Source organism: Strigops habroptila, chromosome 7 (genome assembly GCF_004027225.2).
Source record: "Strigops habroptila isolate Jane chromosome 7, bStrHab1.2.pri, whole genome shotgun sequence".
In the NCBI taxonomy this organism is placed as follows: Eukaryota; Metazoa; Chordata; class Aves; order Psittaciformes; family Psittacidae; genus Strigops; species Strigops habroptila.
Genome location: NC_044283.2, coordinates 34992290 through 35015495, shown reverse-complemented (window position 1 = coordinate 35015495; position 23206 = coordinate 34992290). Strand labels below are relative to the sequence as shown.

The following is a 23206-nucleotide window of genomic DNA, read 5'->3' as shown; positions in this document are numbered from 1 at the left end:
CTGTCACCCTTAGCATATAGTTGCCAAAATGCAAAATAATAAGCATTGTAGACACTTCACTACTTCCAGCTCTGACCCTATTACCACTGGGCGGTTTGTTTGACCTGTGCTTCGTTGATTAGTTTCAACTCTTTCAAAACCTGAGAATTGACATAGCTTAAAAAATTTATAAGACACTATCAGTGTACATGGTAGTCTGCTGTTCTTATGCCTTTCACACTGTTAAGACATAGTCACAGGTATGCTTATTCCTTTTATATTTACCTCCACAACTGTATTTTCATTTAAATATTTATTCACAGCTGGATAATAAATGCAGTTTGATTTGTACCTAATCGTAGTAACTAATTTTTATTATTCATGAAAGTCATTGTCAAAATTCATTTATGATTCTGACTGTGAAGAAACTTAGGGTGACCGCAGCAATAATATAATTAACTGGCTCACTTAAAAAAGTCAATGGCCAGGGCATTAATTCCTAATATTTCAGTAATTATTTACACTTCTGTATTCACACTTCTGCAATTCTATTACTTTCTGATTGACAGGATTCTGTTCTTGTTGTATTATAAGCTTTAATTATCTTACGTATTTTTATATTAAATTATGAATTTTTGTGAAATTAGGATGCTTGTCATTCAAAAATTGAATATGTGTTCTCATTTGTTCCCAGAGCTATGAAATAACTGTGGGCTAGGGTGGAGAAGCATTATGGGTACAAGCATGCAAATGAGCTTGCCAGCTATCTGTGTATCATTAAATGTCTTAAATCTGTGGACATAAAAGTAGGATGAAGACACGACCATTACAAAGGCAGTCATTTTTGAGTGTCGCATAATTTAGACACTTTAAGTTATTGAAGTGTCATGAGTTTATTGCTCCTAATTTATTAATACAATCATTGGGGATTCACTTATGTCTCTTGCTCTGCCTCAAAACAGAGGCTAAAAATCTATTTAAAATGCACAGACTCTGCTTCATCAGTAAAAACCTAAAATGGTTCTCAAAATAGACACAAAAAATAACAACTTTACTGTAGTCCTTGTCCTGTTTGTTTATATTTGTGTGTTAAAGTAGGGCAGAGAGATCCAGTAAAGACCAAGTGAGTTTGGTTCCCATTTAGTTTTTCAATTACCACATAAGGGGACATCTGTGTGGGGAAAATAACCTATTGCTTTGGCCTCTAACCAGGATACACACACAAAAAGATAATCCTGACTGGGGTGGGGAAGGAAAAATGTTTGACATTTACTTTTAGTCATATGCTGAATTGGCTTTTCTTAGTTTGCAGGTTCTGTTATGTTTTTTGTCTACTCAGGAGCACTTTTGATCTGTTTAAGTATTGGCAAAACAGTGCCAAGGTGTAGTATGAATGAAAGGGGCACCACAGAGAGCTGGAGACAAAAGAATCCACTTGATTGTAATATGTGCAGAATTTTGACAAAACACCTTGTATGATACCTGAAACAATTATACACATTAATAATTTTTAGGTTTAGGTTCTTTTTAAAATAAACTTTAAAAAAATTCTCACTTTTTGTTATCTTTTCTTCCCTTAATCAGGACAGAATTTTACCCTAAGGCAGTTAGGAGTTTGTGAACCAGCAACTCGTCGAGGACTGGCATTTTGTGCGGAAATGGGGCTCCCCCACAGAGGTTACTCTATCAGTGCAGGGTCAGATGCTGATACTGAAAATGAAGGAGTGATGTCTCCAGAGCATGCCATGAGACTTTGGGGCAGGGGGGTCAAATCAGGGCGCAGTTCCTGTCTCTCGAGCCGTTCCAACTCAGCCCTCACTCTGACTGATACCGAACATGAAAACAAGTCCGACAGTGAAAATGGTAAGTTCTTATGCATATGCCCATATGTAAATCGATGTTTTATTTGCTGTTTTGGTTGACACTCCAGAATTTAAAATCATTAAAGGAATGGCCTTGAATTTTACTTTTTTTTACCCTTCTCTCTTCCTCTCTCCCCTCCTCAAAAAGTCAATATTCAGTATCAGTCCTAACTAATGCAAGCTTTGAGTGTGATGTTTTAGTTATTTGAAAGAGTTTAATCACAAAAAAGATTAGCTCTGTTTCATCTCAGACCATGTCACCTGTTACCCTTTGGGGAACAGCTAAGTAAGTGGTGATAAAGTTGATCCCCAAGGCCAGCTTGCAATCAAAGGTTTCATTGTAAGCTCTTCTTCAAGACATCTTGGAGAAGTTGCAGAATCTTGGAATGGATGAATGAACACAAAGAACAGCTTATTAACAGGGCTCATGTGATTTGAAAACAAATTTGGTTGTGTTTTAAACTCCTAGCTGATGAGAACAATTGGAATTGTGGTGAAGAGGGACATGTGGCCTTTGATGTACCTGGGGGACTGGATTACTGTGCAATTAAAATCTCCAAAAAAAAAATCTAAACAGCAGCTTTGTAAGATGTGGGGTATGACCATTAAGGCTTAGTGTTTAAATGAACAGAGGTTAATACAATTGACTGCTTCATTTTTAAAACTTTAAAAAAATTTCTACCTCCACTTGAGATTATGAACAGAACCTAATATGGTGTTAAATGCTAAATGCACAAATATTATAAAACATTTTATGTTTAACTTTTTATTTGGAGAAGATTTTCATCTTTACTAGAGTTAGAATGATTGTTCTATTAACTTCATGACTTTCTAAATGACAAATTCAAAAGAGGAATAAGGAAAAATGAGTAAAAATGAAAATCAGAGATGGCTATTGCCTGCATGTCTACATGTCATCTTATTAATTTATTAAACCTGTCTGCTCAGCTGTACAAAAGTCAGAGCAATTTTATTTCTATCCTCTATCCTTCTATTTCTATCTTTCTATCCTTACAGCAATAGCTGTAAGACATTGTGGGAAACAGCAATGTAGGTGTGTGTGTATGTATGGTAATCCTTAGAAAAAAAAAAAGACAGTTTTATTTTAAACTACAAGCTATGTTTAGTTTTACCTATTTATTATTTTAACTTTAGTTCAAGAAGACAAAACCAAAGCTATATTTTGGTATAATACGTAATTGTCTTTCCACTGGTGGCTGGTTCTAACTGAAGATGCCTATTCAAGACAGCTGTCTCAGATGGGATCATCCTTTTTGTTGGACTTAAACGCTCAGTGTTCACAGGTGTCTTGTCTCATACTTGGAAAACTTGTTTTGAGTTGGAGGCTGTTTTGAAAGGGGACAGGAGTACTTGCCTATCTCCTTTTGACAGTGGAGTTTCTGTTGGATGACTCTTGATATTTCAGTTGCAAAGCAATCTAGAATAAATTATTGAGCAGTCCTGTGATTTTTCCTTTTGAGAGGTCTATGCTAAAACATTCCCTTGAGTCTTTTTGTAAAATCCTAGGTTAATCATTTTGAAAATACATGCATGATTTCATTAGAGTCGTATCTTTAAATTACTGAAGAGGTGACTTCTTTAGAAGTACAATAGGTTTGCTGTACTTTTTAATAAACCTTACATTTACAGTTTTTAAAAAACCAAAATCCTGATTACAATATGCCAAAAACTTCCTCCATGAGCTTCAAGTTAGTTTATTTTATTCTTTTCATGTGGGAGAAGAATGTGAATATGTTAGAAAAGACATTACTCTGCACTGGTTAAATTTATGCAAGGAACATCTGATGTTTGATACAACTTCAACAAAGAGCTTAGTCACTAAAAAGGGTTACAGTTGATTTATTTATTGATAGAGAGGCCAGCAGTCTGACTTAAGGAGGTACTGGGACTGCTGTGAGGCTAATGAAATTTTGATGGCTTGAGAGTCCCATGGGGTTATGAAACATATAATTTGGACCATGTCATGCATCTCCATTTCAGTGGAGATGGTACAGAAGTGGTGAAAAGCTTTATCTTCTCTGGTATTTTTCTCTGAATTTTTATTTCCACTGAACATGGAAGATTTGGCTCAGAAACATTTTATACATAGTTGGAACTCAGTGTGTTAAATGCTCACAGTAGAATAAAAAATATAATTAAAGCCAGGGAAGCTGTAGCATCCTGGCAGGCACAGGTGCTCTAATCAAAGGACTAAATTGCAGGTGTGAGTTTTGTTAATTTGTGGCCTGAAGTTAATAGCTGTGCCAGTATACTGTTAAAGTCTGACAAATCTGATAAGGCTTTGAAACCAATGTTAAAGTTATGATGAATCCTCTGTACTACATCCTGCTTTGTGTGTGTGAAAGATTCCTGGCTGAATTTTGATGGAACTGTCTTACAAGTAAAAGCATTTCTATGCAACATGGTTACCTTTATAACATAGATAAGGAGCAACAGGTTATGAAGAGCAAAACACAACACCAGACTGTACTTTCCTTACCTAAAAGCCTCAGTTCTTGAGCAGTCCCACTGTTCACCCAGTAAAACTATTCACTGTTTAAATAGCCCATTACCACATGCAGACCTTATAGGAGTTAATGGGACTATTCATAATGAGGAGAACTGTGATTTATCCTACAGATAAACCACAGGATTAACCATTTGTTGAATGTACTTGGGCTTTTCTTTCTTGCCACTTAGGCAAGAAGAGAAGCTTGGGATCAAGACACAATTTCCTTTCCTTCCTAGTAACCATTGTGTGTGTTTGCTCTTCTGAAATAGATGTGGATTGCATATCCCTAAGGATAGGCAAAACTCAAGGTTCTGTTGCATAATGACAATGAATAAGTGGAAATAGTTTGTTAAAGATAGTGACTTTTATTTGTTGAGCTCTCAATATTATGTTTCTAATACCGTACAAAAGCAACCCAAATTTGTGAAAAATATTGCCAGGATTAGAAGTTTCTTTAAACAAATAACATTGCACATGCGTAGCTTGCAAAATTTTAAATATACTAATAACATAACATGGATGCCAGCAAATTGATTTTCTTTTTTTTTTCTTTTACAAAACATCAGAGCTTTTTATCAAACATAAGGTTTATAGATGTATTCTCACATCACAGTTTTAGGTTACTGCTCAGTAAATCATTCTGCAGAGAAATATTTTTCTTTGAGCTCATTCAAGTTCCATATATGACTCTTGGCATCATATTCTGGGAGATTTGTCATGTCAACCTCCCTGAAGGAGGACTTGCATCTGTTAATCTGGGCAACCTACCAGTATCACGTACAGTATGATGTATCAGTTGGACTACATTGAGGATGTATGTACTTCTGCAGGCTTTCTTCTCCATTCCCTTTGCAAGTTATTTCATAAATGCTGCTTCGAGAAATTTGTGTTAGTAATTGTTCTAGGAGTAGTGGCTTTGAAATACAAGCAGCCCATCTTTTATATGCCTGCCAGTAACTTTATGATGTTAAGCTGTTGTAAGATTACTAAAGCTTGTCTTTTAAACTTGATAAATATTCCAGCAGAGTAATAGCTAGAAGTTGTAGTTAGACTTCAAATGGCCCTTTTGCTTAAAGGGTCAATAAATGGTATATCAGAATCCACTTCTTTATTTAAATTGTTTTTAAATCCATTAAACTGCAATCCCTGACTTAATGAGACATCAGAAAGCTAATAAACAAAACATGAAATTTAATTGAGCAGGTTATTCCTAAAGTCCAGCTCCTTATTGAGTTAGTTATTTATTTGTTGTGAAATTATAGATCCAGTTTTGTATGCACTTTTTGTGCTGGCCTGAAATTCAGGCTGTGGCAATGATTGACTGGTAAGTCACTCACTGAAGATTTAAGCAAGTCTGTGTCACCTCTGTCCCTTTGGAAGGAGTATTGATAGCGCTTCTGAAAAACTGTTGAGCACTCAGGATAGATGCATGCTACATGGTTGACTCTGCCCACAGCCACAAAGACTAACTGGGAATACAGAAAATAGTTCTGATGGCACTAGCATGTGGGGTTTTATTTTCTTAATCAGTCAAAGTTTTGCACTGGTGGGGATTTGTTAGAAGACCAGAAGTGTTCAGGATGTAGCAAAATAAAAAGAAGAAAGGGAGAGAGGAGTAAGAAATCGTGGCCTCAGGAATCATTCTGAATTGGTTAGGTAAGTGATTTGAAACTTGGACCCATTTTTCACAGATACAGAAAAGTAGATATTGCTGGTAGAATGTTCACTGCTGAGGATTTCTTGAAAGAGAAAATATCACTATCATCTATGTGGGCATCTGCTTGTTTCCTCTCCAACTTCAGACAGTTTCTGAAGATAGCAATCTTGTGAACCTAATACTCTCTTGTCCTTCCAGAATGGTGAATTTACTGGCATTCAGATCTCTGAAAACCAAGAAATACATTGGTAAGATACTTGTCAAGACATTTTAAATCTGTTCTCTCTAACCCAGTACATCTATAACACATACTTGAACTCTACATTCTTAAATAACGCACATCATTCTGGAAGTAGCGTTAAACATTTTCACCTGTTTAACATCCTTCTTTATGCTGAAAGAAAACTTGACTCTAGATAAACTCTACTATTCAGTATAGCTGCTTGGAACCTGCTAGCCAAATGCTGAGCCTGCTGATCAAAACCAGCCACATAGCTGATGAATTAATATTCATCTTACTGCCATACCACCATTTACAGCTTCTTCACTCTTTCCCACAGTATTCCATCTAGCAATTATCTACCCCTCATTAAGCATGCCACTATCTCTTAAATTCTGCTTTGCTGCCAAGAAATTTCATGACTAGGAAATTAGTCTGTTTTATTGTTGACAAGTCAGCTCTGAAATATTATTTAATATCTAAACAGGCATACAAATTTTTCTTTGGTTATAGACACATAGAACAGAAATCCATAAGTAAAAGTAGTGATCCCTGTTTTTTCTGCAATACTTTCACAAATTTTCTGTAGTTACACTAATTTTCAGATTTTGTTATATTATGATTGTAGTTCTGTGGATATATTTCAATAAATCTTCTTTAGCATTCACTGTTAATGCAACTGAAAATCATGTTGATAATTCCTTTGGCTAGTGGTAGCCAAAGAGGGAACAGCTGGGCTGACCTTCTTCCAGTAACCTTTTGGGATCTCCTGGATTTCACTGAGTGTCACTGAACTTTCTGTTGAGAAAAGTCATGAGATTCCAAACGGCCATCTTAATGTTGCTTTCGTGATGGGAGTCTGGTACAGAACATCAAATCAGAGGATGAGGGTCTTTGCAAACACTCAACCAAATCTTCTGATGCACAGGAACTGCAGACTTAACAAGAGCTGACAGCAATAAAATTAGAATTGGGGTCTGCGAGGGAAAACAAATCTGAGAACAAAATTTCGGAGAATTCACTCTTGGCTGTTAAAACTTATCCTTCTAATGTTAAAGAGTAGCGAAAGAGGGGTTTCAAGACCAACTGTCATAGCTCAGGATTTCTCCAGAGATCTGAATTTCAAGAAACAACCATGCAGAAAATGGAAGGAAAAACAAATTTCTGAGGAGGAACTTACAATGCTGCAGTTGGGGAGGTCCAGGCATGCAAATTAAATTGAGACATAATCAACAAAAAAGTGAAGAGTTGTACAGAAACATGAATGCTAAGAAAAGGGAGAAGAGGGAGTTGATTTATAACTAAACAGTGAAGGAAGACTGGTAATACATTGCTGATATGTTTTCTTTAGTTGTTTTTGGTTTAGCATTTGCTAACTTGAGTAACTGATCACAGAGCTAACATACTATTAAATAAAGGATTAGAGGTAACTCAAATAAAGAAAAGTTGTCCTGCATATATGGAGTGCCTACAGCCTCTGGGCTTTTTATGACTCATGTCTGAGAAATCATTGATGAGATGGATATGGTACTGGAAGGCAAAACCAAACACAACAGCTTCAGAAGGAGCAAAGCTAAGTAAGAGGAAACTGCCTAATCAGTTAGAAAGAAAACATTCTAGAAAAAAAATGGATAAAGTTTATGCTTTATAACAATAAATAATAAATGAGTCTTGTCAAGCTATAATGATTTTCTTCAGTGATAGTGTAAGCCTCTCCTTGATAGGGAAAAAGGGGAAGATTCTAACAATATTTGATGTTTTGATATTAGTAAGGCTTCTGATACTGCCTCACTGCTGACATACTCATAAATAGAGACACAGGGTCTAGGTTCATTATTGCAAGATAAATGACAACTTATTGGAAAAATCTATAAATAGTGATTATTGGTATTTCATGAGCTGGCAAGTTGAATCAAATAGCGCTCCAACACAGTGTGTCATAAGATGTTCTTAATGACTTGAATAATGCAAATAGAACATGGAAAGAGTCACACACACTTTGTAAGACACAATGAAAGCTGGACAAATAATTCCAGGTGAAAAAATGCAGTTCAGTAAATACAAGTACAAAGACCTATGTTTAAGTGAGAATAATCAAATATTCCAAATGTGAGAAAGGCAGGAGGCTGAATAACAGTCCTTTACAAAATCATAGAATAATTCAGCTTAGAAGGGACCTTTTGAGGTTGTGTGCTTCAACCATCTGCTTAGAGCTGGACTAACATTAATTTAGATGAGATTGCTCAAGGCCTGGAAAATTTACAAGAAGAGAGATTCCACATTTTCTCTGGACAACTGTTCTGGTGTTTAACCAACTTCGTTGTCTTCTCCCCCCCCCCCCCCCCCCCCCCATCTAATCAGTTTCCCTTACTGCAGTTGACCACTGCCTTGGGTAGCAGAAGACCAAAGTTAGATTTCCATCATTTACCTCTTCCAGGCTCACTTGACTTCCTCTTGAGTTGTGTGCTTCAGCAGTTCGATCAATCTTGGCTGAATTCATTTCAGTTTGTCAATGTTGTAGGAGTATTGGCAGGCCCCAAAGTGAATATTGTACTCCAGATGTGGTCTTCAAATGCTGAATAAAAGAGACTAATCACTTCCCAGGGTATGCTGGTTCCATTCTTCTGAATGCAACCCAGTATGTGGTTAGGCCTTATTGTTGAAAGGGCACACTGCTGAACTTATTGTCCATGTTGACTCCCCAGGTCCTTTACAACAAAGTTGCTTTCCAGTGGGCTCCCAGCTAGTACTGCTAGATGAGGTTGTTCTGCCTTTGGAAGTCATGAGGGTTTTTTTCAGCCTGTTGAGATCCCTTTGAAAAGCAATCCTGCCCTGCAGGATCACTCTCTTCAGCTTGGTGTCATCCTCAAACTTGCAGAGATCACATTCCATCCTATTCATTCTCAACATGTTAAATGTAGTACAGACATAAAACAGCATCAGCCCCAATATTAGCCCCTGAGGAATGCCATCAATATTGACCAACAGTTTATTTTTGTACTACAAAACGCTGTTCTTTCAGCCTCTTCATACAAGCAGTTTTCCACAAACTGCACTTTGTAGCTCACCCATCCAGTCCATCTCTCTCCAGCTTAGCTACCTGGATACTATGGGAGAGCACGCTGAAAGACTTGCTAAAGTCAAGGAAAGCAACACGTGCTGTTCTCCTTTGTCCACTGAGACAATTATCTGTTCATAGAAAGCAGTAAGGTTGCTTGGGTATGATTTGCCTTTGGTAAAATATGTTAGCCGTTCTCATTCCCTTTCTTTTCCGAGAGGTCTATCCAGGCATACGAAGGATAACTCCAGCAATATTTGTTCCGTGCTCTTCCTTGGGAGACTGGGGTGAGGCTGACTGCCTCTGCCTCCCCACGTACTCCTTGCCCTTCTTGAACATAAAATGATCTTTATCTTCTAAAAAGTCATGAGGAACCTTCCTCCATTGCCATGACCTTTCAAGGAATCAGAGTGGCCTTCAGTGACATTGGCCAGCTTTGCCAGCACCTCTGGTTGCCTACTGTGTGGTTCCCTGGACTTGTGTATGCCCAGCTTGTGTAAGTGGTGCCTAACAGCTCGCCTGTCCTCTGCCATGGTAGGGCTTCTCAACTGTGGTTGAGCTTTGGCTTCCCTATTCCCCATCCTGTGTGTCAGGGAGACATTTCTGTATTCCACCTGATTAGCCAGCAGCTGAAGGTCATAGCGGTTATTTGTCAACAGTGTTTTCTGTTGTGTATGAGTGTGTGTTTCATGACCTTGTAACATGTCTTTGTGTACAGTGCCACTGAAATAATCCTACTACTTCACTCAGCAGTGCAAAGATAGAAATACTGTCTCTCTGTGACTGGTTTTGGGACTATATTTTGAGGAAAATGCCAGCCAACTGGAGGCCTAGAGAAAGGTTGAGCAGGAATGAGCAGAATGAGCAGGAATGAGCAGAAGTTTTAAACACACAACACTAGAAAGAGACTGGAAGAATTCAGACTGTTGTGCCTAGCATGTTCTGTCCAGATATTGCTGCTACTGCAAAGGCCACGTATGTCAAGTAGGACCAGAAGCAAACAACACAAATAGCAAAAAGTATGAGTTGGCTCAAACAGTGGCAATTCCAGGATAACTTGGTGAAAGAGATTGCTGAAGACCATGTGAATATTTTATCATCTAACATATTTTCCAAAACAATGCTAAAATGTTGGCATAATTCCGTTTGGTCCTGATTTGTGGGAGAAGATGGACAAAGAAATTCTTTGCTTCCTTTCTGGTTTTGTTTTCTGTGACTCAATAGTGTTATTCAAACCAAAAATTAATGAGCAGTACGTGTATTAAAAAAATGAAGGCTATAAAAAAGTTGCTCTGCAATTTATTATAATATTAATATCTTTGCCTTTTTCTAACTGGAAATGGTTAACTTTTCATTGGTGTCCCCCTTCCCATTTTAAGTTTGGTACATAAATACTGCTCTTCAGTCCCCTAAACAAAACGTGTTTATCTGGATGTGCTTGCAGAAGGAAATCTTAAACAAAACAGCTCTTTTTCATTAAAGTTGTGTTTTAATTATGAGGTTGCCATGAAAGCAAAGCATGCTTTGCACGTCTATAAACTGATGATCTCAGCTGTTTTGATTTGGAATGTGGTTTTGATGTCCTTGAAAAATCACAGTGGTAGCAGTAAATTGTTTTAATTAATGAATTAGAGAGCAACAGATTTGCTGAATCAGGTTTATTGATGCAATTATCACTGGAATAAAAAGGAGAAAAAAGAAAATCTGTCAGAGCCATGAGATTATTTGGTTTGTTGTCATTTGAAACCATGTTTCTCAGCCACCACTCCATTTCCTGTAGAGTTAGGATATGGGGGGAAAGTGGTGTACTTACATATATGACATGTATTTCTATATTGATTACACAAAACCAAACTAATAGTTGAGATAAAGTTTAAATAATACCAGTTCTGTGTAAAGAGTAGACTTATTCAGTTGTTTTAAAAGTGTTTTCTAAGTTTCATCTACTTTTAATTTGAAATAAGGTTTTCATTGCATTTTCTTGTATAATTAAATATTGTCATATTGAGAAATAATCTAATAATGATTTCAGCTTTCAAGTAAATATAGGCTGTGCTATTGTCAGAGTATCTGAAATAATTAGAGGTGACAGCCTTTGTATGCTGGTCAAATAATAGCTGAAGAAAATTTGTCAAGATGATGGGGTTTTTTTACAAAAAACTGGAAAGGCTTTTGGAATTGACTAGAAATAGTTCTTTAAAACTAACTCTTCTTTAAACCTGTATAAAAACTTATGTTGTTTTCTGGATGAAAAGTTTTATTTCTTTGATGCAGATGAGAATTCAGTTTGAAATTGAGTTTCAAGTCAAATTTTAAAATAAATTTCTTTCACAATTATTAAAACAATATGTGGATTGAACTGACGAGAACTTTTCTTTGGTCTCTATAGTGTGCTGCCTGATCTGTTGGCAAAATTTAAGCTTTTTGCTTCATTTAATGTGGAAAGAAGATGAGGTTTAAAGTCTCAGGAAAAGAAATGCTTGTTAAGAAGCTGTGGGTTTGATTTTTATTCCATTACCCCCCCCCCCCCCCCCAATATACCGTTGTCTTCCTGAGTTATATAGGGTTTGTGTTGTGTTATCTATTGTTTTCACTTGTATGTTGTAGAGAAGAAGTGTGGGTTTTGGCCCACTGAAACCAAGGAGAACAATATTACTTTTTATCGCTCCACATTAGAAACCCTTTAGTAGAAGGGCCTTTGACACCTGCTGTGATCATGTGGGTTAGTCTAAGTTTCTATATAATACACAGGAATTTGCAAAATACTTATCAATATTGTATTTAGCATTTTTTTTCCCTTAAGTTCACAATTGTGAACCCACAGCATCAAGTTAGGACAGATGAAGAGGAACAATATGAATTCTTCTTTTGAAGATTAAAAGTTTCCAAGATATCTAGGTGAAAATGATTTTGAAAGGGATGGCCTCTAGCATTGTGGTTTAGTTAAATGGATAGTATCTGGTCTCCTTCCGTGTAGAGTTAACCAGAATTGTTCAGGCTGCTAAGTTCTTCGTTGCATGATTGCCATATGTTCTATAAAGAGATATATTTAAAATTGTTTAAAAGCTTCACTCAGTGGGGAATTCTGCTGCTCATTCCCTTAACTACTTTAGCTGCAGAGAACATATGACGTCTTTTTCATTAACTGTCTTTGCTGCTTGTTTGCTTTCAGTGGAGTTCTAGGAGATTGTTATATTGTTTTGTAAACTCAATATTACTGGGTCCTGGCTGCTTATGGCAATACAGATGAGATTAGATGCTTCTGTTAACAGGCCCCAGACTTTAAATTTATAGGGACTAGGCACCATCTGCTCTCAATTAAAGGTCCTGAGCTCTGAAATTAATTCCTTCCATTGGTCCATTAGACTCAATCTTTTGACCTGAAGCCATGATAAGGTTATATTAGCCTCTCGAGCCTTGGAAAAGTGAGGAGTTCACGCAGGGACAGTACTGGATATTCCTTTTAGTCCTTGTATCTGTGTGGTTAGAAGGCAGCAAGTAATGATTGTTTTTCCATTTTACAGGTAGAATGAGACTTTTTAAAAGCACCCTGGAGATCTAGTGCTCACATCCTCATGAGTTGTAATAGGACTTGTGCTCCTAAATCATACAAGTGCTATTGAAAATTTTTACCAGAAAAAATCAAATTAATATAGAGAACGTTGACTAAATTCACAGAAAGACTTGATATAGAAGTGGGTTAAGTCTGGAAGTCTGTTATTCCCAGACTCACAGTTGCTCATTTTGCCTCAGCTGTCGTTCATTGATTCCATCTGCAGCTGCTAAATGGTGGGGGATCTTACCAGAAATCCTGGTCCCTAGAATTGTTCTGCCACTGCTTTTGCTGAATTTATATCTGTCCCGTGGTGTGTAGATGTTGCAGAGAAGAAATGGTTGGATGGACAAATTGGTTCACATTTTTGCGGTTGTAACTTCCTCCCCAATTCTTATTTCCTTTCTGTATTTAACTGAAAATTGAGGTTTGCTTCTGTCGGAATACAGCAGGGAACACTGTGGAGTGGGGAGAACCTATAGCCACAAGCCTTGTAGTTCCAAAATAAAAGCTCCAAGATGCCAAATAACTATGGTGGTTGTTTAAATTTAACAGCAGTTCCTCATACACATGAAAATGTATTTTAAAGGATCAGGATCTGATAGCTCCTCAGCAGACTTTAGTTTAATTTATACAGTGTTAGTTATTTTCTGGAAGACTGTTTGCAAGAGTTTTTGGGGTTTTTTTGAGGTAAAAATCTCTTCAATGTCTAAGAGTATTCCTGTCTTACCTCAACATGCAATTTATTAGAATGTTTCGGGATCTGCTGCCCATTAGGCTATAAGTAGAAATAAGCAAGGAGAGAGTTCAAATGCCTGGTTTTATTCCTATCTAACAATCTTTGTGACAAAAAAAAATGCAATAGTGTTTGACTTCATACAGGGAGCAAAGTCAAAGTGACTGCCTTCTACAGCGTGGAAGGAATGACTTGTGACTGTTCCACCTAAGTGTTGCTTGTTGACAACCTGTCAGACAGAGGTTAAACTCAGGAATTCAGGTTCTGTATTAGCCTTTCTCAGTATTTTCCTAAAGTTCACCTGACTGTCTGTCCAACTTCAAAATTTCTTAGTCACAGGTCAGCAAGGATACATTCCACTCCCAGTGCTGCAGAGGTTTATACCTTCAAGGTTGACTGCAGTGTCATTTCCTTGTGCCACCTTGATGCTGCCAAGGCACTTTTAATGTAGTTGTGTCATTCCTCTGTTGTGTTTTAGGTTACCAGAAGATGGCTGTACCTGCCAGCTAAGCCCTGTAACTCCTGGCTGAAAAGGCTGAAACACTCTTTCATGTCCATGAGGACATGCTGCTTGCTCTTTTAGCAGTTACAATTCTTATTTTCAGCAAGGCCAAGTCTCAAGCAGACAAGAACCTGATGTCTTTAAAAAGTGTGTTTCACTACAACCTAGGTGTAGTCACGTAACAGCTTTTTAATTGGGTTCATAAACAGCTAGGTAAAAATAATTTGTCTGCTGCCTGCTATTAGGAGCTTCTTAAGTTTAATAATTTGGAAGATACCCATTGTTTAACATTATCTAAAACAGAGTAATGTTGGAGTTCCCATACTAGGTGTTATTTGATAGGTGTGGCTTATATCTTTCTGTAATATGTATATGCATTTTGAAATTCAGGTTTAGTTGTTACAAATGCCCAGCTGCATTTTTGAAGAAGATAAGCTAGAATTCTTACCTTTTTTTCTTCAAATGTAACATACCATATAAAACTATTAAGTGAACTTACCCAGAAAATGCTGGTGTCCACTTTGCATACATTAATAACATTCTCCTCATTCAGAGAGTCATTGTTCTTCTGGGACTTAAGGAATACATTTAAACTACTATAACAATATTGAAAATATGGTAACAGAGTCTGTGTACTCTTAGCAATTTGCTTAAAAAAACCCAGAAATTCATTTATTTCTTGTTTTCATACCAGTTCTTTGTTCTTTGCAGTATCAACTGTATTGATTTTTATGAAAAAGTTAATCGGCTTACCTTTGTTCAGAGTGGATTTTTGTTCCTCTCATCAGCTCTACACAATTGAATTTTTCATCCTCTTTCTGAGGTATCTCAATGTTATGAAAAAAGCATTAAAGAGAATTCTGATAAATTATTCCTATGAAAAAGAGTCTACTGCAATGCACTTTTGTTAAGGCTGGAGAGTTAATTGAACTCAAAGATTTCTGTTTTGTTTCCAATGAGAAAGATTTCTTTGCTTCGTAAATACGAGAGACAGTGTCTCTTGGGGAACTGAATTATATGGTTCCCTGCTGATTCTGGTTACCCCATAATTCATAATAGGAGTTTGAATTAACCATTTAGGTGACATGGTACTACTGATTATCTCAAAATCCAGTTTTCCTTGTTACTTAAAACATTCTAAAGTAGAGCTTGAATACAGAAACACTAAAAGATATGGAAAAAAACTTTGCATAGTCATGTCCAAAAAAGAAATGTTTTCTGAATGTTTTTTATCATACTTTGTGGTTCTACTTTTATGGTGCAATGTTATCCTCCCCAGAACTTACAAAAAAGCCAGACAACCTAATATTCTTTAATATTTTTTTAGTGCAAAATGTGTGATTATCCTGTTTTCCCTTAAGAAAGAAACAAATAAAAAACCCATAACAAAAAAACCAACCCCAAAAATCTCACAACCTCTTCTTCCATTGTAGTCTTACTTTGTTTTTCCTTGTTAAATCAAGCCTGACCTAATCTTTTGAGTTGTTTTTCTGTCTGTATTACCTCAGGCTGTGCTCTCATCAGACTTCACAAGCTAACTGGACTTGAGTTTTGGATAGTGTGTGAAAATAATCAAAGAAAATGTACCATACTCCCGGATGTGGTGATGATGGTTCATTATGTCCATTACATTAAATACTGAATCAGTGCTGAGTATTCTGCTGTGAGTTCAGGTTAGACTCGGTGTCCTGATCACTTGTAATTACCAAAGTGCAACTGGTAGCTCGGCTAAACTCCAATCCCAGTGACTTTTGTTCTGCTTATCAATTTCTTCTGAACTTTACATGTGGGAAGCCTTCAAAGTATTTGCTTTAAAGTCAGAGATTCTGCAGTGAAATCACAATTTGGTCACTAATTTGCTGTCTCTGAATTTGCACATTATTTAATCTTTCTGATTTTGTTTTCCTACTTACAAATGGGCATCATAATGCTTATTTTCTATCAAACTTCCTAACTCTGCCTTTTTTACCTTCTTTAAATAATTTGAAAATATTTGGTATCTTTTTATATATGTGTGTGTATATATATGTATGTGTATATATATATAAAAATAAAAATACATTTGCAGTAACTTTGAAAAAGGCATAACTTTTATAAATTCAGAAGCATTTCTGAATCCTGCAAATAATCTCACTAAATTTTATCCATTTAAAAAAAGTAAGGTGATGCAGAAACCTAGACAATCTCTGCTAATTTCAGATGAGACTGCACGAAAACTACTGCACAAATTATAAGCAGCTTTAAGATCCTTGCTTTTGCATATACTTAATAAATGCAAGTAGTTTTGTATGTTCTTAAAGTGTATGTCAAATTGCTATTACTGGAAATATGTTCTTCATCTACTTGTAGATGAGTTTAAAAAAAAAAAGGAGAGATGTTACTGCCCTTTCTTTGGTTACATGCCACCTCCCATTATAGCAGAGTACGGCTGAGCTAGTATTCTTGTCCAAGCTTTAGCTAAATTGCTACGGACTTCCTGAATTGATTTTTTTGATTTTTGGTTATATCAGTACTCTTAGATCAAGTACTGATTTTTTTTTTCACACTCTTCTAGAATACCATTCTTTTTTTAATGTTCTCCCTTATCTCCTGTTCAGGGCTCTTCAACCTGGGGCTTCAAATTCTATCCATTCAGTAGCAGATTAATTTTTTGAATTGCACATACTGCCATGTTCAGTGTGCTTAATGTTTTCCCATAGGATACACAAAGCATGAGAGACAGGAGGTGAAATCAACTTTCTGAAACTATCTGTACTGAAACTATATGTACTGATCTCATCAGATCTAAATGAAGCAATGGCCTTTCCTCCACTCTTCTCCCATCCCTCCAAAACCATAGGAACAGTTTGTCATCAGGTAGACAAGCCAGACTTGATTCTTGCACAAAATGAACATGACACAGTTTAGGCAACTGCTAATTCTTGGAAATGGAGGCAGATGCTTGCACTTTTAGCATCATAGGTGGGTATGAAGAAAGAACATGCTCAGTCATGCAGAGGCATTGGATGGAGCTTTACTACTTTCCTGCAGTGTTTGAGGGAAAAAAATATGCCTTCAAATTCCAACAGTGGCAGAAAGTCCGACATGGCTTGCATCTTACCAGCCATGTAAGACTGGGATAGCTGAAGTGACAGCTGGCACTGGAGCACCTGCCATTATGTGTACCAGTCGTGTGCATATCACTGCTGCCAATTCATGTTTGATCTCCCTCCCAGATTAGTTTGTCTGTGGTAGAGTAAGGAAATCTCTGCTCTAGATTTGATAGTTGATACTGTGGAAAGCAATGCCAGGGTTGACAGCGCAGGTAGCAGCCCTGTCTGGTCAGTGCATTGCCTTTTTCTGCTCTGCTCTCTGAGTCCTCTGACACCATGCTAAACATGATGTCTGTCATGCTGTATTTTCTGTGCAGTGCTTTCCCGGTCCCTCCTCAGAGCTTGCTGTAACCAGAAGTTGCCTTTTTTCTTTGTTTAAGAGCTGTAGATGATGATACAGCAGAATTCAAGAGAAAATGCATGTGCTCATAGTATTTTCCTCATTCTGAAATGTAGGATGACTTTAGCCTATCATTTGTCTACAGTTGAGAAGATTCAAGAAATCCATAGGTTCTTGTAGCCCTTTTCATTTCAGTGCTCCCATTCTTCAGACTCTTCTGGTGCACAGTTTTTTAACTTGCAATTCATTTGGTCACCTTTTGAGCCTGCAAGAAGTATTCCATTTGCACTTTCATTGCATGGCCTGTAACATATGAATAGAATGATTTTCCAGACAGCTAAGCATTGCGATATATCTAGCAATTGTGGAAGCATGCTTGAGGAGGGACCAAATCCATATGCAGATTGCATATGGCCTTCCAGGTAGTTCCTGAAATGACTGATTTTATGGATCAGACTGATTTTATGGAGCAAGATTGGGCTTGATGGCTGGATCCTATGAACATGTAGAGATTCTTTGTTCTTTTCCTTGTTGTGACTGTTCTCATCACATGCACCAGGCAGGCTGAGTAACTTGTAGATATAAGGGATGTGATGTTTGGGTGTTGGACCTGAAATTACCTGGTCTTTCTTCCTGGTTTTGGGCCTTGTCACAGCATTCCGTACAGTATTGTTCTGCATCTTATTTTTGTGCCTGACTTCAGATAGAAAGTCCAGAAACACAGCATGTTTAAAAGCTAGAAGGACATGGCATTCATTCATCTCATCTCTGCCAGGAAGCAGTCTGTCTCACAAGGAGATCTTAGCTCATAAACTTTCCGTTTCATGGGTTCTGCAGTGATCTGGCATTTTCAGGGTAGTCACTTAAGAGTGGCAGCTGAAGGAATTTGTGTGGGCAGTGTGAGGGAGGACCTACCTGTGACAGATCCATTTACAACAGAAGAAAATACCAAATTCATCATTTCTACTTCAATGTGAGTTGGATTTATTGTAATATTGCCAGATAACGTGTTTTGGTTGGGTTTTTGTTGTTACTGTTTGGTTTTGTTGTTTTGCTTCGGGATTTTTTTTTTTTTTTTAAATCCTTATTTTTTGGCTTGGGTTTGGGGTGGTTTGGTGGCTTTTTTTTTCTGATTTCTAGTAGTTTAGCTAAGATAAAGCTGCAAGGTTGTTGTTCCAGCTAATACCAGAGCTATCACCAGTTACCTCCTGTGCAATCTTGTGTCCTACACAGGACATATTCTTGCAGAACCAAGGTCCCATCTGAACTGGTCATTGCAGCTGGTCTTCTACGTCAGCGGCTTGAGCACCACTAATTGTTACCGTACCTTGCAATTCAGGGAATCCCTTTACAAAGCAGAAAGCATGAGGACTTCTTCCATAAAATGGAAGGATTTTACAAGCAGGATTCAGAGTATTCGGATCTAAAGAGAGTTTCGGTAACACAGAGCCTAGTTAGGCAGACCGAGTTTCACATCTTTGTTTGCAGTATTTGGTAATGAAATTCCAGCACCAGAATTCCTTAGAAATCTCTCTCAAACAAAATTAGAGACAGCTCACCTGTGGAACACTGTGCTTCCACACAAAGTGTGGAACAAAGTGTTCAGTACTTTTTCTAGAGTTTTGCGTTTTTCAAGTCACATATAAGATTAAGTTAAATATGAAGACAATGGACTTTTCATTCCACTTCAGAGTCAGTAAAGTATCACAGGTCTTACTGCTTTCATTAGCAAAATACAATTAAAATCAGAAAGCATATAGCTAGATTTTAAATACAAGAATTTAAAGGCTTTGTGCTGAAGAGCCTGCAACTAGAAGTCTTCAAAGCAGGCAGTAGCCTATTAAAAGGCTAAACAAACTGCTGACTAAATTCATTCAGAAACTAAATTATTCAACAGTATCCAATACACATTGTCATAGCATGAATTTATATCTAGCTGCTCTTCTTGGGAGCATTTTTTGCAATTGCTGTAACTTGAATAGTAAGAACTAGATTATTCAATCTTATTTTAAACTGATCTGCAATATCTGCAGAAATTAGATATGCGTACCTTCCAAGTCACTGGCTTTTCTTAAATCAAAAGAAAGTATTCACATATGTAAATGAGACTATCTGCAGAAAACTATGCAAGACTGTAGCTTGTATGGCTTAAATGATGTTTGCATGATAACATACTTCATAGAAACATAAATATGAACATTAAGATATAGAGAATACCTAAAAGGGTATGTAAAAATCAGTATCTACACCTTGTTTTATTCAGATAACTATAATAGAAATTATCTTAGTTTTCAGAACAACGTTCACATATCATGGTATTGTATTTAAGTCATTTTTCTTGAAAAGCTTTATAGAAAGCATTTCAATATGTCTATGGACATATTAAAAACTTAATATTGAAGAATACATCAATGAGTAAAAAAAGTTAATAAAGTACTCCCCTGTGCTGCGATTAATTTGTATATTATCAAGGTCTTTATTATGAATACAGTTCCTAATGTAGGCCTGTAATAAACAGAGTGTAATTGAATTTTCAGTATTTTGCCACCAGGGAGTAATTTTCTTACAAGACCTCTGCTCCATCTTCTGGCTAATTGTCAGCAGTTACTCAGTATTACTGCATTAACGTCACCAAACAGTGAAAATAGAAGCTACCTGCTTCTATTACATGTAAGGATGTGTAATTCCAACCCTTGTCTATTTACCGATTTTGAGTTACGCACCATTATCACTTGGACCTTTATTAACAGCATGAAGGTTTTTGAAAATACAGCCTTGGAGACAAACCAGACTTTTCATAAATTTGGCTTGGTGTAAGGTTTCAATGAATTGAGTATTCCACATAGTAAAAACGGTAACATCCACAGCACTGGGATTTTCAGACACACTAGTGAGAAGAATGTTTTCTGTAACCTGTAAGTGACTGAATATTGTTTTGTTTCTTAGTAAATGGAGTTGTAAATTTGAGAATGTCTATTACCTTTCACTTCCGTTACACGTTGTGTTACACCACAAATTTAAGAACAGAATTATAGACTGCGGTATGTGCAGAGGAAAGCTGATGGGTCTACCAGCTGAACAACCAATGGTCAAGGCTTTGTGAAGATCTTGGTTCTACTCAGGTCTATATTTTCATGAAGCATTTGAGTGTTTGGAGTAGTTTTATTAACTTTTGCTAACAGTACCTGGCTAGGAGGAGCCACACACACCTTGCTGGAAGGGATTAGCATTACAATATTCATATATTGAACTTGTATTCAATTCAGTAAGAGAAAGTACAGGTGCAACTCTGAAGTAGCAATAATTAATTTACACCTTCAGGCTGGGAGAACCATTTGCTTGGCAGAAGTTGTGTTGGAAAGGAGCTAAGTACTGCAAGGGATTGTTCATAAGAGTGTGAATCAACCAAGTAATCAGTTTGTGAGGGAAAGAAAAAAAAAGTATCTGTTGGGACATAAGCGTGAGTGTCTTGTGAAATAGTCATGAAGTAATTCCTTCAGCGTCTCTCAGCACTCGTAAGGCCTCACCTATTAGTACTGCCCATCACTGGGATTCACAAATCAATAAAGTTTTAGATCCAAGACCTTTGGGGAAAAAAAACCCCAAAAAACAAAATCCAAACCCCAACAGAATTAGCTGAAATCCAAAATGGAGAGTATATCCTCTGAAGAAACAATGACCAAACCAGACTTTTTCTGAAGAAGAGAAAATGATGGAAAGATCTCATACATTTTCAGGTACGTGTAAGACTGATAGTAAGGAACAGGGAACAACTTCTTTGTTGCCAGCAGGTAAGAAATAACATGCTAATTGTTGCGAGAGGGATTTTTGTTTAGGCATTAGGGTAGCTAAGCACTGGTTGAAATGTCTTGGGAAGGCTGCAAAATCTGTCTCCGAGAGGTTATAGGAACAGGTTAGTGTTCTATTAAGAACGCATAATCCTTCTCACTGTCTCGTTCATTCCTGTGAATCTGTGGTCTCCACAGATTGCTATCAACAATGTGTAAGAAAAGTTGCGCCTTGAAAGCTGACAAAAATAAACTGTCTAGCATCATCCACCTATCTCGGTTGCTTAGCTGGTCTTAAATAGTATTTAATAATAACGCATATCTGTTATTTTTAACACTTTTGCAATCTGGACTGTTGGGAATTGTTTTGATAATTTATTTATTTTCTCAAACACCTGCCAGTTTGAGAATTTGACAGGCTTCTTGACATCCAATTGCTGTATTTCAAATTCCAGCCCAAACTTCCCTGTTAGCATGAGAAAAATAACCCCAGACCAGCAAATGTTTTACAGGATTCTGCTTGCAAATGTGAAAATACTGTTATGTGTATTTATAACCAACAAATGAGCATCAGTCTACAGTAACCTAAATCAGTAACTTACCTCCCCTCTTCCTTCCTTGGAGGGGGAAACACAAAGAAATGTGAAGTCAGAGGGCGCTAGAGCAGGAATTAATAGCTGTACTGCGATCATACTTTCTTTGCTCCAGCATACATTCATTCCATTGCTTTTTCATCCCAGCTGCCATTCAGAAAATCCCATACTGGGGCAGGGGCAGTGCTGAGAAACCAGGGTGCAAACAAGTCAAGAGAAGAGAATTAATTTGAAATGTTGCTGGGTGTTTGGAGTGTTGGCAAAATGAGGGCTGATGCTTGTGCTCTTTCAAGTAATAGAGGAGCCGACAAGCAGAGGTGCCATGCTTGACCTCATGCTCACCAACAGGGAGGGGCTGGTTGGAAACGTGATGCTCCAGGGCAGCCTTGGCTGTAGCGATCATGAGATGGTCGAATTTGAGATCCTCAGGACAGTGAGAAGGGCATGCAGCAAGCTCACTGCCCTGGAATTCAAGAGAGCAGACTTTGGCCTCTTCAGGAACCTGCTCAGTAAGGTTTCATGGGATATAGTCCTAGAGGGCAGGAGGGCCCAAGACTGCTGGTTGATATTGAAGGATCACCTGCTACATGCTCAGGAGCGTTGCGTCCTGACTAGAAGGAAGTGCGGCAGAAGGGCCAGGAGACCTCCATGGATGGATAAGGAGCTGCTGAGGAAACTTAGAGGGGAAAAAAGAAGCTTATAGAAGGTGGAAGCGAGGACAGGAGGCCTGGGAAGAATACAGGAACGTTGTCCGGGAAGCTAGGGACCAGGTTAGGAAGGCTAAAGCCCAGTTAGAATTAAATCTGGCAAGGGATGTGAAAGATCACAGGAAAGGATTCTATAGGTATGTAGCAAATAAAAGACAGACTAGGTAAAACGTGGGCCCTCTCCGGAAGCTATCGGGAGAGCTAGCTACCCTGGATTTGGAGAAGGCTGTGGTTCTTAATGACTTCTTTGTCTCAGTCTTCACTAGCAAATGCTCTCACCATACTACTCAAGTCTTGGAAGGCAAATGCAGGGACTGTGAGAATGAAGACCTTAGGCCCACTGTAGGGCAGGATCAGGTTCGAGACCATCTTAAGAACCTGAACATGCACAAGTCCAGGAGACCTGGTGAAATCCATCCATGGGTCCTGAAGGAGCTGGCGAATGAAGTTGCTAAGCCACTGTCCATCATATTTGAAAAATCTTGGCAGTCAGGTGAAGTTCCCGATGACTGGAAGAAGGGTAATATAACCCCCATTTTCAAGAAGGGGAAGGTGGAAGACCCGGGGAACTACAGACCAGTCAGCGTCACCTCTGTGCCTGGCAAAA

The 23206-nt window shown here is 37.6% G+C and overlaps 1 protein-coding gene across 15 annotated transcripts in view; it reads left to right on the top strand.

The window, feature by feature from the left end:
- The window catches only part of TENM3 (teneurin transmembrane protein 3), an 817612-nt gene that overhangs the window by 510308 nt on the left and 284098 nt on the right, over positions 1-23206 (top strand). For 11 of the 15 annotated variants that reach the window (XM_030491587.1, XM_030491598.1, XM_030491597.1 and 8 more), the window contains one exon: positions 1564-1842. The exons of 3 other annotated variants lie outside the window; for them this stretch is intronic. In XM_030491587.1, the coding sequence (XP_030347447.1) occupies positions 1564-1842 (279 nt within the window). The remainder of the gene's footprint in view (positions 1-1563; positions 1843-23206) is intronic. One more of the 15 variants, XM_030491596.1, reaches the window with a different exon arrangement.